Genomic DNA, 13,304 nt, shown 5'->3' with positions numbered 1-13,304 from the left:
GAAGACAACGCAGATGTCTCTCACCCAGTCCTCCACTTACACATGCAAAACGAAACAAACACACAATAGGTTGCAACAACAAAAGCCAAGATTTGCTTCTGTACCAAAACACGTCCCTTACATGGAAAGGGCCAGGAAATACAGCACTTGATGCTCTCAGAGGTTAAGCACCTCAGCTTTACTATAACCAATTAAAAGTGAATAGCCATAAAAGTGCAGATACTACTGTAGGGTAATAAAATAGACTTTATCAGTGACAGTGGTGCACATTACAAACTTCAAACTCATTCCTTGCTCTAATCCATCAGAAACTTCCTGGCTTTAACAGGCTATAAACAGCAGAAGCTTTGAAGTCCAAGGATTAGGATCACTAATAGACAGACTGGACGAGAGACTGGCTGAAGAGCCAAGTGGAATGCCCTGTATGGATCTGGAATAAAACAAGTTAATTTAATCAAACTGACCTCTCTCTAGCCATAGGCCAAGAGACTGCAATGGTTATAACAGCAATAAAGGGACAAGGCACACTAGAAACAAACAGTTATTTGCTTCAATGCAATGCTTAGGCTAACGTAAGGGCAAAATTGCTTACACCTTCAACTGCACTCTCAAATCCAAATTCTGAAAGCTCTAGAGGCTAAGCTTTTTTTTTTTTTTTTTTTTCCCCAACTATAGTTTATGACTTAGTAGTATCAAGGTAGAAAGAAATTAAAGACTTTAATTTTCAAGAATGTCTAAATGAAAGATTAACAGAAAGATTAAACAAATAAAAAAATGCTAATGATTTATTTGCTTTGACTCGCCTGTATCTCAGACTCATTCAAGGAAAATGTGGAAATAATCCATTTGGGTTAAATCCACCTGCATTCAGTGCTCACATAACTGAATATAACACTAAGCATTTTTGTCTTCAGAAAAAATTTCTTACTGCAAAAATTCAGTTACCAATTTATACACAACACTTCTCACTCTAAAGGACTGCAAAACATTTAATAAACCTCTAAACTTGAGGTGTTTAGCACAGCAATATTACAGAACACTTTTTAAAGCAAACAATAAAGCTCCTCTGCTTTAAACTGGAGCAAGCTGCCAAAATGGCAAATGAGGCAACTGAATGGTAGCAATAGCTTGGCTCTGAGAAGCTATTAGAAGATGGCAAGTTGAGACAAGTGGTCAGGGATTAATTTTTACATTGTATCTAGCTGCTATGCAGAATAGCTAACTTCCACCAGTAGAAAGCTGTAGCAGCTGAAGCCTCTGAAAAAAGAATTACAAAGCAAGGAGTCCTAATGACACGTCATTCACTACAGTAGACAGAAGAATCCATGATAGAGCATATTGGTTTTTTGAACACTTATTCCTAAAGGCAACATTTCTTGTCCCACAAAATCACCACATTTTCAGATGAGAATGACAGATTTGTATGTACACCATTTACAGCTACTCTATCTACAGTATTTAATCAGGAATGATAAGAAGAGGCTTTACTTGCCCAGAACAAACCGCAGGATTTAAGTACTAGTGTTTGGAACGCAGATGCAGCTCATCCTAGGAAGCAATAAGCACTGAAATAAAGTAAGCAGTGTTGGAGCAGCTGCCTGGCACTGGAGAGGCCTGTGACATGCTAAGTCTAGCTACCTTCCTTTACATGGGGCAATGCCTCTTGGCTCTCTCATTTACCCCACTTTCATAAAGGAATTCACCAACTTTAGGACTTAGGAGAAGAGTAATAGCAGCATAATCTCATGACACAGACAGCCTGGGCCTGGGAAAACAGGGAGCTGCTGGGAGACAGAGCAGCCATGGCACGTGCAGTGGCGTTATATGGAAGGAGACAGACAAACATGGGATTAGGATCTTGGGTCTGGAAATGTAGGCAGCAAGCTGTGAGGACTGGGCAGCCTGAGACAGGTCCTGGCATGAGGGGATACAGTATGCCAGCATGCCTGGCCAGCAGATACCATGCCAGCAAAGCACACCTCAGCTACTGAATTTTAAACAAATTTGAAAATTCAGAGATTTACAGCACTGACTTGACACGGGAGTCATTAATATACTTTTGAAACCAAATCTTCCAAAAATCTACACATTTAAATCATTTGGGAAAAGATCTGTGAATGTGCCCTCGTTTCACAATAACCATGTATTCAAAAAATCTAAAGTATCACACAGGCTTCACCTGACATGAAGACTATAAAGAGCATGTGTTGGAAACAGTAATATTTTTTACAAAGGCACATGTCTTGTCTTACTGGGCAAGCTGTAGCATTTTCGTAAGATACTCTGGTGGTGTGTGACTTCTTTCAGACAACCAAAACATCCCAAGTTTTCACTTCAGCAGTCAAAATATTCACTTATTTTATAGCTCCAAGCATTCAAACTACTTTGCTGCTCTGCACATTTGCCCTAGAAAACAGTCTAGCAGAAGTAGGATTTAATGTGATGACAGAGTGCCTACAGAGAAATAAAACCAAGCATTGACACATCGATGATGGGTTTCTCTTTGCCATTCCTCAAAATAAAGTTAAGGACAGAAATGTTTCTGTAGGTATTGCTTCTGTTACCTTTGGTTCAGAAAGTAGCAGCACAACCACAGATACACTTTTTTCTTTTAATCTACTTTGGCTTTTCTCATTTCACTTTCAAAAATATTACCATAAAAAAAATCCAAATTTGTGATTTTGAAAGTAATCATGAAATAGTTTTTGAGGACATATTAATGCAGGAGAAGAGAGGTCATCCTGCAGCAAGTATAAGTAGGCATGCTACCCCCACAGTTTCACCCTCCTCCATCCACCACACCTACCATGGGCTCTTACCTTCTGGTGGATTCTTGTTCTGGTTGTTCCAGACAACTAGCAATTTGGATAGACTAGGCACTTTAGAAACCTCCGTGATGACTCGGAAAAGGCTCTCCACCCGGTCATAGGTCAGAACTATGGCTGTGAAACCTTGGGACTGAGGTGGGATCAGTGGAAGGAAGAGTGGGTTGCTCACACTGCTCCATTTCTGTGAAAGAAAACAAAACAGGAAAACAATTTGATTACAGTAACTTATCACAGCAGGGAGTAATTATTACAGTAAGGAGTAATTCAAGTAGCCAGGACATAACCATCAGATTTGGAATTTCCTTGTATCAGGCAGTTGACTCTCTAATTCTGGCAACAGTGGACTTCAGCAATTTCTCAAGACCTTTATCCCAATCTCTTTAATTCCATTTTCAATTCTGTCTAGCTGCAATGTTGCAAACAAGAGGGATTTTAGGTGTAAAAGATGAAGTGGAAGAGGCAGATAAATTTGTGGAGAAGGAAAACCAAGGTGAATTTTGAACCCAGCCAGCATGACTCAATCCTCATTTACTAATCACTATTTCAAGACATTTATACTTTCAGTCAGGACTCACTAAACAAAGAGAAATTTGGTTAGTACTACAATTTCAGAAGCAAGAAAGTTAACAACAAAAAAGCCAAAGCAGCAAAACCATAAGCCTAGCACGAAGTGGATACCCAAGCAAAAAAGGCAAAAGCAGGCACTAAGAGGAATAATGTACTAGCTTCCACAAAACTGTTTGTTCAGTGGTGAAAAAAACATCTGTTGCATAAAAAAACCCCAAACACCAAAAACCACACACACACACATATACAAAATAAAAGAGGCATGAGATGCAAAGATGAATTTCAGAAAGTTATTTACTCCTCATGAACTTCAACTAGGACACCCCTTTTAAGACTTTAAAGGTCTTACTTCAATATGCTGCCGATGTAAGGAAGCCAGCTCAGCCGGCAAAAGACAAGACAGACAACTAAATTCTTGCTGAATGTGCCAACCTCCTTTGGAGTTGACAACGTATGTGGGGGAGGAAGCAGTGAAGGAGCCATTAGATAGGAATGAAAGTACCAGCATTTCAGTCTCAACTTTTCCATTCCAGCTGATGTTCCAAGCACAGGTCAGACAGAGAAGCACAGGGAAAAAATAAGACCTTTTGGGATGAGGTGAAAGGGGAACTGGGAAAGCAGAAACTGACTGATGCTGTTTTGCTGGGAAATCTTGAATCCTAGCCTGTAAAAACTATGAACACTCATAAGAGGTTAGTAACTGTCAGCAGTTTACAGAAATACTGTGAGAATCTCCTGCTAAACTCAAACCATAAGCCTGCTTGTATCAGGAAGAAAGCAAGTGTTACAGACTCAGTTACCAGCTCATATTTGCAGGAAATAAGCTTAGCAATTTTCTGTTTCCTTAATTAGTCTTTGGGTTACTTTATACACCCAGCTATCACCTTCCTCATGTTTAGTGGTTAGGCACCTCTAGAATAACTTCTATTATGATGAGCATCATAATGAGATCCTCATTATGATGAGGAACATCTATTGGGATGAGGAGAATAGGGAGCCTATTTACTAAAACAGATCATACCATTCTGAGCGTTTTGGTAAAGCAGAAGAAAACACCCAACAAAACAATTAATATGATTTCCTTCTATGAACACATCAGCCCTGAAGGGGGGGATAAATATATGAGGCAGAAGATTGGAAGACTGGCACCTGTTCTATCCAGGATGGTCTAAGGTTATGTTCCAGGCAACAATTTTGTCAGTGGGAGTAATACCTTTTAGCAGACTTCCTGAAATAGTTGGAAAGACTGACTAGTCTTCAGCTCCATGTCCTTTATCAGGTCTGGTACAAGCAGCATTCAACATAAACTGTTTGTTTCCTAACGGAAAGCATGAAGTTCAAGCAGGAGCAATAGGATAATACAGAAATAGTAACAGTATAATACGAAACTTTGGTTCGTGAAAGGGACATGGCTACCTGTGATAGCAGAGGACTACACTCAGTAATTCAGAAATTACATTCCCGTTACTTTAGCTGCTGATATGTGCAGAGACAAATCTGCTTTCAGATTATGACATTTTCTAAAATTAAAGCTTTTATACATACTTTTGCTAATTTTACAAGATGACTGGTGGCAGATGGGGACAGCCCTCTGATTTTCCTCCAGCTTCCATAATTCCTACAGCAAATCACAATCTAAATGTTACCAGAGCATAATCGATCTCATTAAAGCTTTACAGAATCGTTTCCACACAACCCCCACCCCAAGACTGCTGTTACCCAAATGACCGTTGTAATGTCGAGCAGCTTCTTAAAACAACTTTCAGAAACCTCTTCTCATTAATACTTGAAGCACAGGTTTAACATCATACTCAGTAGAGTGCCAGGAAAATGTCATGTTTCTGCCCTACAGAAGAAATAACTGGTAATCTACAAACAATGCTGTATTTACTACTTACAGGTGAGTATTGCCACCTAAATTAATGGCTCCCACTTGAAGTTTTTCCAGCAACTTTTTCTCTCTGGCCACAGCATTTCCTAACAAATTACTTGCTATAATATCCTTGGAAAAGAATTATTCCTTTTCTATGATCTAAGATTATTTTAGGTATTTACAGGAAAAAAATACACACACATGTGTGTGAACACATGCCTATGTGCCTAAAAAATTATCATGCTTTCTCTTAAAAACCTAAGTTTTAGGTATGTTACTTGAATTCCAACTTTTACTACTTTCAGAAAAGCATGCAAATTCTCCTCTGATGGATATAACTTAGAAGAAATAAAACAACTTTTGAGGTGCTTTTGCTCATGCATCTACTAAAGGATGATGGACGGAGGGAAAAGCCTGTAGACACACACTAATGGATAGAAGAACCATGCCTCTCATTTGAGAAAAACATTTCAAAAAGGCAATTAAGCATCTCTCAAGTGCCATTAAGAGCCAACCCCCTGCTGCCTGCCTGAAGAGTGTGTCTACAGTCTGAGACCTATTGACCCCACTTTCTGCAGGAAATCGGGCAAATTCAGACCTCCATAATTTGCTAAAGTCTTCCAGATTTCTGCTTGGGAAAAGCAAACCATACAGGCAATTAATTCAACAGCAACCTAATTAAATCTCTATTATGGCAGCAAAGCATGAAATGGATAATGACATAGGGATGGGTTCTCCCCGTCACTGCTCAAGAAACCAAGTGGTGAAGGAACATTTACTCCAGGCCCTTCTTTATTAACATTCTCAATGGAAATTCACTGGAACTTTCAATTTCAGAAGAGCAAACAGCAACAGTGGTTTGATTATCCATCACCTTTCTTTGACAAAGTGCTGACACTCAGCTATGGATAAGAGAACCCTTCACTTTTGCCACCCCAGCTAATATCATTAGAAGAGTCAGGATAATTAATCTAAGATTAATGGGGGTTGTCTGCTGTGAATCATTTTTATGGGCAAGAAGGATCAAGTCCAAATGCCAGTTTCCTAAGAGTAATCTCATGTCACTTAAGTCTCGCAGTCTCAGTTGTCTGACAGCTCTTCGCTGTTCACATGAAAATCCAAAGTAGTGGGACCTGAATGACAAAGAAAACTTACGAATAACCTACAGCTGGGGAGACAAGAGAATTCAGAAATGGGTATGTATACAGGAAAGGATTCAGGCTGTTGCAGCTGTCCTGTGCATGCTTTCCACAAGTGTGCATGTGTAATAATGCCTTAGAAATAAGGCACTTTCCTTTACTCTAGATACATCAAACACTGTCCTCTCTCTTGGTCATTAAAACTTGATTCTATTGTAGCAAAAGTTAACATGTTAAGGACAAGGTATCAAGGGAATTGAATTCTCATTATTGGGATGCTTAAGGTTGGCCTCAATGTGGAGTCTTCAGGTTCAAGTTCGCAGAGTAGTATTAGACCGACTGTTCTTAGCAGGAAACAGAAGTGAGAGAGATGGCAGCTTCATGTCAGTGAACACAGCTGGACTGAGAACGGGCCAATCCAGTCAGTGCTACAGAGCCTCAAAGGTATCAGCAAAACACCAGCCATAACTAAGAGAAAGTCCTACCCCAAATTTGAGTGTACACTGAGCACCACTGAAAGAGACTTAAGACAACCACAGCAGACACATTACAAACTGCATCACAGAATGGTCTCTAGGAAAACAAGGCTGTGTATGAGAGTCAAGAACTTCCCAGCAATCATTTAGGGGGAAATCTCAGCAACAGCGCTTTAGAAGAATAAAACTTCACTGCTCCCATGAACAAGACAGTGGGCTTTCCTCCCTGTGTATTTTATTTTCAACAACTAGACTGCTTGTTGTAACCACATATTAGTGAAACTACACCGTTTGAATAACAACTTACTGTCTTTTAAAAGCACAGAGGCAAAGACAACAGTGTGTTCAACTTAAACAGGAACTAAGCAGTTCTTCCATACATCTAAGTAAAACAGAGACACATCCCTGGCCTCTGTGGGTAAGGCTTTTTCAGCTGGGTTGTTCTGAATATCAATCTAACCTCAATGTGGCTTCAATTATGAATTACCAGACCAAAAAAGCCTTGATTTATTCTATTTTGCTCCAATTATTCATGATAAGTTTCTATTGAATACTTTGAGAAAGTATTTCATCATGCTTCCTGTCCTCAAGTGGTCATAGGGCAAACCCAAAGGAATTAACCCTCTCTGCTTCTCCAGAGCCAACCACACTGCTTAAACTCCGTAGAATCACAAGCCAAGTTGCAGTGGCCACTATTTCATGTTTTGACGAAGATTATAAACTCTCCTCAAAAAAAATTTTAGCCACAAGGCACACAGGAATTTCTACCTCTCCCTTCTTGAGTGATGAAATCTGACGCTGTCATGAATCATGAATTTTGATTGCCAAAATATATCACATAACTATAACACTAAATTATGCAGCATCTAGACGCTTAAATCTAATCAGCCGTCTGAGCCCTTCTGACAGAATTAATTGGCCTAACACATTCTTTAATATAAAAACTCTGCTTCAGGCTCATCTCTTCAACTCCTTAATGTCAATAATGTGTCAAAGGAATACATTTGCAGTGAGAAGAGAATTATCAGGAACTGAGTTCATGTTTACAGCTGCCATAATACTTATGCTTTTTGGAATCCCTCCATTAATTTTTCTTGCCATTCTTTTGTAAAAGTAAGAATAATAAGAATACTATAACATTATAGCCTTAATAAGAATATTCAAACAATTTGAAAGAGAACCAGGAAAAGGATTCATGCTTTTCTGTGGGGTTTCGGTTTTCTTTTTTTTCCTGGTGTAAGTCAATGTAGCATCTCCCGACCCAAAAACCCCAGGGTATAACATAATCTGAATTGGGAAAATGGAGCTTAACATACCTTTCATGCTCCCAAAACCAGAAAAGACAGGGAATACTGAGAAGATGACTTGTGGAATCCAAAGTAACAAAGTCTGTCTGCCCCCCCCCCCCCCCCCCCCCCCCATTAATGACTCCTATTACATACAATAAAGCTGCACAGTTATGAAGCCACAGGAGGCATCAGGCAGTGGAACAAACTAGGTAAGAACCGCAATGATGAGACTCTTGTCTTTGGCCAGCAAACTTTTTCTTTGGATGCATCTCAAAAACCAGCTTTGCTAAGATTAAAAACACGTGTCTCACTTGTATGTTTAGGTGTCTACTTCTAAGCTAAAGACAAAGTGAAAAGCTCTTAGAGGAAATAAAACCTAACAGTATTAAATGGCTAGGTGTCGTCTTAAGAACTAAAACATCATTCAAGTGAAATATATGAAATCCAGTTTCCAATTCTGTTAAGCAAATCCAAAACTTTGTTGTTCATGCCTCAAAGGATATAAATTACAACAGAAATAAACCTACACACTAGATATTAGCCACACAACATAAGAGAACTGTGATGTTATCTATCATTTGTAAGAGAAGAATCCTATCTCTGGGCAGGTAAGTTAAAGAACCAACTGTTAAATCATGTTTGTCACACACACACAAATACCAGTACTTATAGCTGAATACATGTGGTACACCCACCTTGCCCATAATATCAACAATGGAAACAAATATCGATAAACTGAAATTTCTTTAAGTAAAAATACGTATCTTCTAACATAGTAAAGAAAGCAAAATTTCACCCAGATGATTCAAACACAAGGTAGCTGGAAATACAGCAGGAACAGAGCCCTAATACTGTTTGATGGAAAAAAACCAGATGTGCCTTGCCCAGAAACATGTTAGCTTGTGCTCATTTACTGGTAAACAAAAAGGTGTATGCTAATATTTGCTTAATGCTTTGAAGCTGAGAAATTACACTAGGATGGAAGTACAGTTTATAACAGTGGCATTATCTGGAGACTGAGGGCTGTAAAATACTAGCCAAAGAGCTTAGAAATAGTTTAACTGCTTAACAAGTGTCAACTGCCTAGTACTCAGCAGAAGGCCACAAAATATGTTGCAAATGAGCATCCTACTTAGGCTTTGCAAAATGAATGGCACTTTTTGTACTACATTACTTTGGCTGTTTAAACCAAATGATGGTGCTGTTTTCTGCCTCACGGGGACAAATGAAATCCGGTATGTTTACTGTTCGGCACAGTGATATTCTCAAGTGATTATTAAACTATGGTCTGTATCATCCAAGGTCAAAGCTCAAAAGCAGCCCTTAACAAAAAAACCCTCTGATGTTTTATAGGTCTACATTATAAACAGGATTGAAAGAATTTCAACAAATGCAACTAAAGAAATCTGGGAAACCCCCTGCATCTTACTCATTTTTCAGAAACCTATACCTGTTAGCCAAGGTACGAGGCAAAGAAAGAGGGGAATTTAATCTACAAAGAAGCACAAGTGAGAAAGTAATTCACTTCTATTAGAGCTTAACAAAGTACTTAATTGAAGATAACAGATCACATCTCAAACCCAGGTCATTAGTTCTAATCCAACCCAAACTGGTAACCATCAGAACGTACACCATGGAAGCGATCATTTTCTGGCTTACTTGAATGTAACTGATTGCCTCTGCCTAATGGATAACGGCTGGGCCAACAAATACAAGAGGCATTAAACACCCAGGCTTGCAGCAAAAGACTATCTGTGACATAAAGGAGTCAAGAGATCCAGGAATGAATTTCATGCTCCAAAACCATCATTTGCCCCTCTTTATTAAAAGGAGGAAAAAACCTGTAGCGCATTTTCATTGCAAGTACTATTCCATAACATATTGCATGCTATATGTTACTAGTCTTCCAATTCCTCAACAAGATAGTGGACGAGCAGGAAAATAATCCACTTTATAGCCTACTTTTTTTTCTTTAGAAAAGGCCAACAGCCTTCAGTCAATCCATAAAACCACATAAAACTGTTTGGATCACTTCCTCAATGCAATGTATTAAGTATGGAATTAACTGCATAAGCATTTATCTTCAGTGTACCGTACACTTCCTCCTGCTGGAAATACACCCTCCTGTACCGATGCTGTATCCACGCTGTGATGAACGTGAAGATACTCGGGCAACAATCTCACTAATATTTTGAGCACATATAAGCCAAACAGTGCCAAAAATGCAGGCTTCCAGCCACTCGGTCCCTCCCTTGCCCCCCTCCCCTGCCTTCCTTTTTTTTTTTTTTTCCTTTTGCTGGGTAAGTTTTATGTGAGGAAAATTATTTTGGTTAATTCACCACAAGTGAATGAAAAAATTAAAAAAAAGAAGGTAGCGCATGAAAATTGTCATCCAACTGTGGAAGAGTGCAAGACTACTTCAACTGGCAACAGTACCTGTGTATAGTGGCTTAAAGTGTTTGGGAAACTCCAGAATCAACACAAGGTGGGCTGGTTGTTGACACTTGAGAAATATTTGGGGAACTGGAATAAAGCTTATCTATATGCAGAACTAAGCAACGAGCATGCCTCACTGATTTTAAATGAGTATCACTTTCATGCTGACTGTCCAAGGTAAGACACTCCCTCAGATACAAAAATCATTGTAATTTTGCTGAAAAGAGAATGTAACCATTATTATGTTTGCAGACATGTCCTAATTCCTCATTTGAAGTATCAGAGTCCAAAATAAAGCAAAGAGAAAATCTTCAGAGAATAGCCTTAAGTGCCTATCAGTCCTACTTTGCAAGCGTCATCAAACCCGAGGCAGACTTTTGTGAAAGATACTGCTTTCTCTTCACAAGGTGCTGTTGTTCCAAACTTGCATAACTGAGTATTTGAGACCCCTAAAAACCTCTTTTATCTGGCATACTTAGAGGCTTAATCTGCTACATGTTTGCTAACTGAAAATAGATGCAATTCTATTGTCCTATAATCAAAATAATAAAAAGCAGTACTACACAAAATCATAGGAAACAGACTGAAATCAGATGATGAATCCTAAAACTGAAAGCAAACTCATGAGGCTGCAGTAACTCAGCAAAACGCAAAGTAAAATGTGCACCTTGGAGAGTTATGAGCTATCCTAATTGTTAAAGTAGAAATAACATTTTTACTGCTTTACTTAGCACCTGAAGCAGTTTTAACAACTGAGCAGCAATACAATTAGCAACCAGGACCAAGCTCTATTTCACTGTTACTTCTCAGTATCCTAGTGACATACTAAGCAAACACCCCCTATAAGCACACAAAGAATCCTCAAATCAAGGAGACAGGCAGGTAAGCAACCATGACCTTTCTAACCAAAGATCCTCCTCTGCATGATGATCTTGCACAGACAGTATCCTCTTCTTTCTGTTAGAAAGTTGTATTTCTCCTAACAAGTAAGCTCACAAACCCATTAAAGATGGCATTTTCTGTATAAATGTTCCATAGGCAAATCCACGCTCTCATTTTCAAAAACTCATTATTCAGAGCACAGGGATCTGAGGTCTATTAACAGCCTTATATGGAGTAAAGAAACCTCTGGCTAATTGCAGTAAACCCTTTGCCTGAAAATGGTGACTGCACCTCTGCATCTTCTGTTAATCTGCCTGCAGCTTCTATTCTTTCTGCAACTCTACGTTCCTACCTATACTGCATAACAGCAAGAAGAGCACTGCATTTAATCCTTGCTGACCACAACAGCCCAAGGACCACCAATCAGATCTAGAGGGAACAGATACTGAGCCAGCTGAGTTTGAATGCAGATGGCAAGTTCTGGAGATACAGCTCTGGCCAGTACCATAAGAATTTATGACACCTGGTTACTTGCACATGTCACTGTGGTATTAATGTTAACTCACAGGTGCTTCATTTTAACAGTTACCTATATCCTGGCCCTTGGGCCCACCTGAAATAATTTCCTTTAAAAAGTTCAGTCTTGGAGTTTATTTAGAGAAGAACATGGCAATTTTCAAGTAAACTAGGAACACACTCAAGTCATCTTTAGTTACTTTGTCTTCTTACCAGTTAGAGCATACAGTTGCCATCTTCTGCTACCTCAAATGTACCTATGTAGCTGCTTTCTAACTACAGCGTTTCAGTCAACCTCACTAGAAATTTTAACAGTGCTATGAGCGGACATTAGGCAGGAGCTCAGATGAGAAACATGCTCAGGCTCAAGCAGGCCATTATTCCCCTGACAACTAGACACCAACTGTGCAATTCTAACTAGTGCAATGATTTTTGAAAAAAAGTATTAAAATAACTATTACTAAATTTATTGACTTAAATTTACTAGCAGCTAGTGCATATATCATCACTTTCTAAACTGTATGAAGTTAGAAATTAGCCGAGTCCTGAAAAATATGCTCAGCTATAGATCGCAATTGTAATATGTTCTCACCTCAAGAAACAAAATATATTCACAGACAAAAAAAAAAAGAAAAAAGAAAGAAAAAATGTAGAAGGCTCCAGTTATTTGCTTCAAATGAAAGAACACGCATCAAAACCAAATAGTATTAGCTGGCTTAAGCCAAAAAAGAAAAAAAAAAAAAAAGAAAAAAAAAAAGAGCCTGATGGAAGGAAATTTCATACATGCTCAGAGTAGCTATCAGAATCCCCAGTTAAAGATATCACAGGGTTGTGTACTGCTGTTCTACAAATTTAACTGCTCTTGAACAATTCCCAATATGAATTTTATTTTCTTTAACTGACCCTCTGAGAAAGGGTCACAAGCATTCTGTGTTGCTGGCTAATATAGAGCTTACACAGCCCATAAAGGAACTTTTAATGACATTTCTGTTTCATATTGAAGCAAGAAATGAATTCATGCACATATTAAGCAATTTTCATAGACTAGGATAAACATCAAATATTTTCGACTGAGACATAAAACCACCAAGGAACTGACCATTCGTGGCATGAGAGAGTCACGATATGAGGTGTTAACTCCAGCATCCTGGACAAATTCCAGCCTGTCTAATTGCAGTCAGCCCTCTAACTTTTCTTTGCAGTTGCACATTGATACCAATATTCCTGCCTGTTCCTCATACTGCTCTAGCACAGTACTGCTGTTACATGTTCCTCCACAGTTTCAGAGTTCTGTTCTG

At 38.8% G+C, this 13,304-nt stretch overlaps 1 protein-coding gene across 1 annotated transcript in view; it reads right to left on the bottom strand.

Annotated features, from left to right (window-relative positions):
* Positions 1-13,304, bottom strand: part of EXT2 (exostosin glycosyltransferase 2) — an 82,130-nt gene that overhangs the window by 30,958 nt on the left and 37,868 nt on the right. Inside the window, exon 9 of the mRNA XM_055803122.1 lies at positions 2,820-3,009. Within this exon, the coding sequence (XP_055659097.1) occupies positions 2,820-3,009 (190 nt within the window). The remainder of the gene's footprint in view (positions 1-2,819; positions 3,010-13,304) is intronic.

Source organism: Falco peregrinus, chromosome 1, assembly GCF_023634155.1.
Source record: "Falco peregrinus isolate bFalPer1 chromosome 1, bFalPer1.pri, whole genome shotgun sequence".
NCBI classification, from domain to species: domain Eukaryota; kingdom Metazoa; phylum Chordata; class Aves; order Falconiformes; family Falconidae; genus Falco; species Falco peregrinus.
Note: the sequence above shows the minus strand (reverse complement) of the source record. Positions and strands in the feature narration are given on the sequence as shown.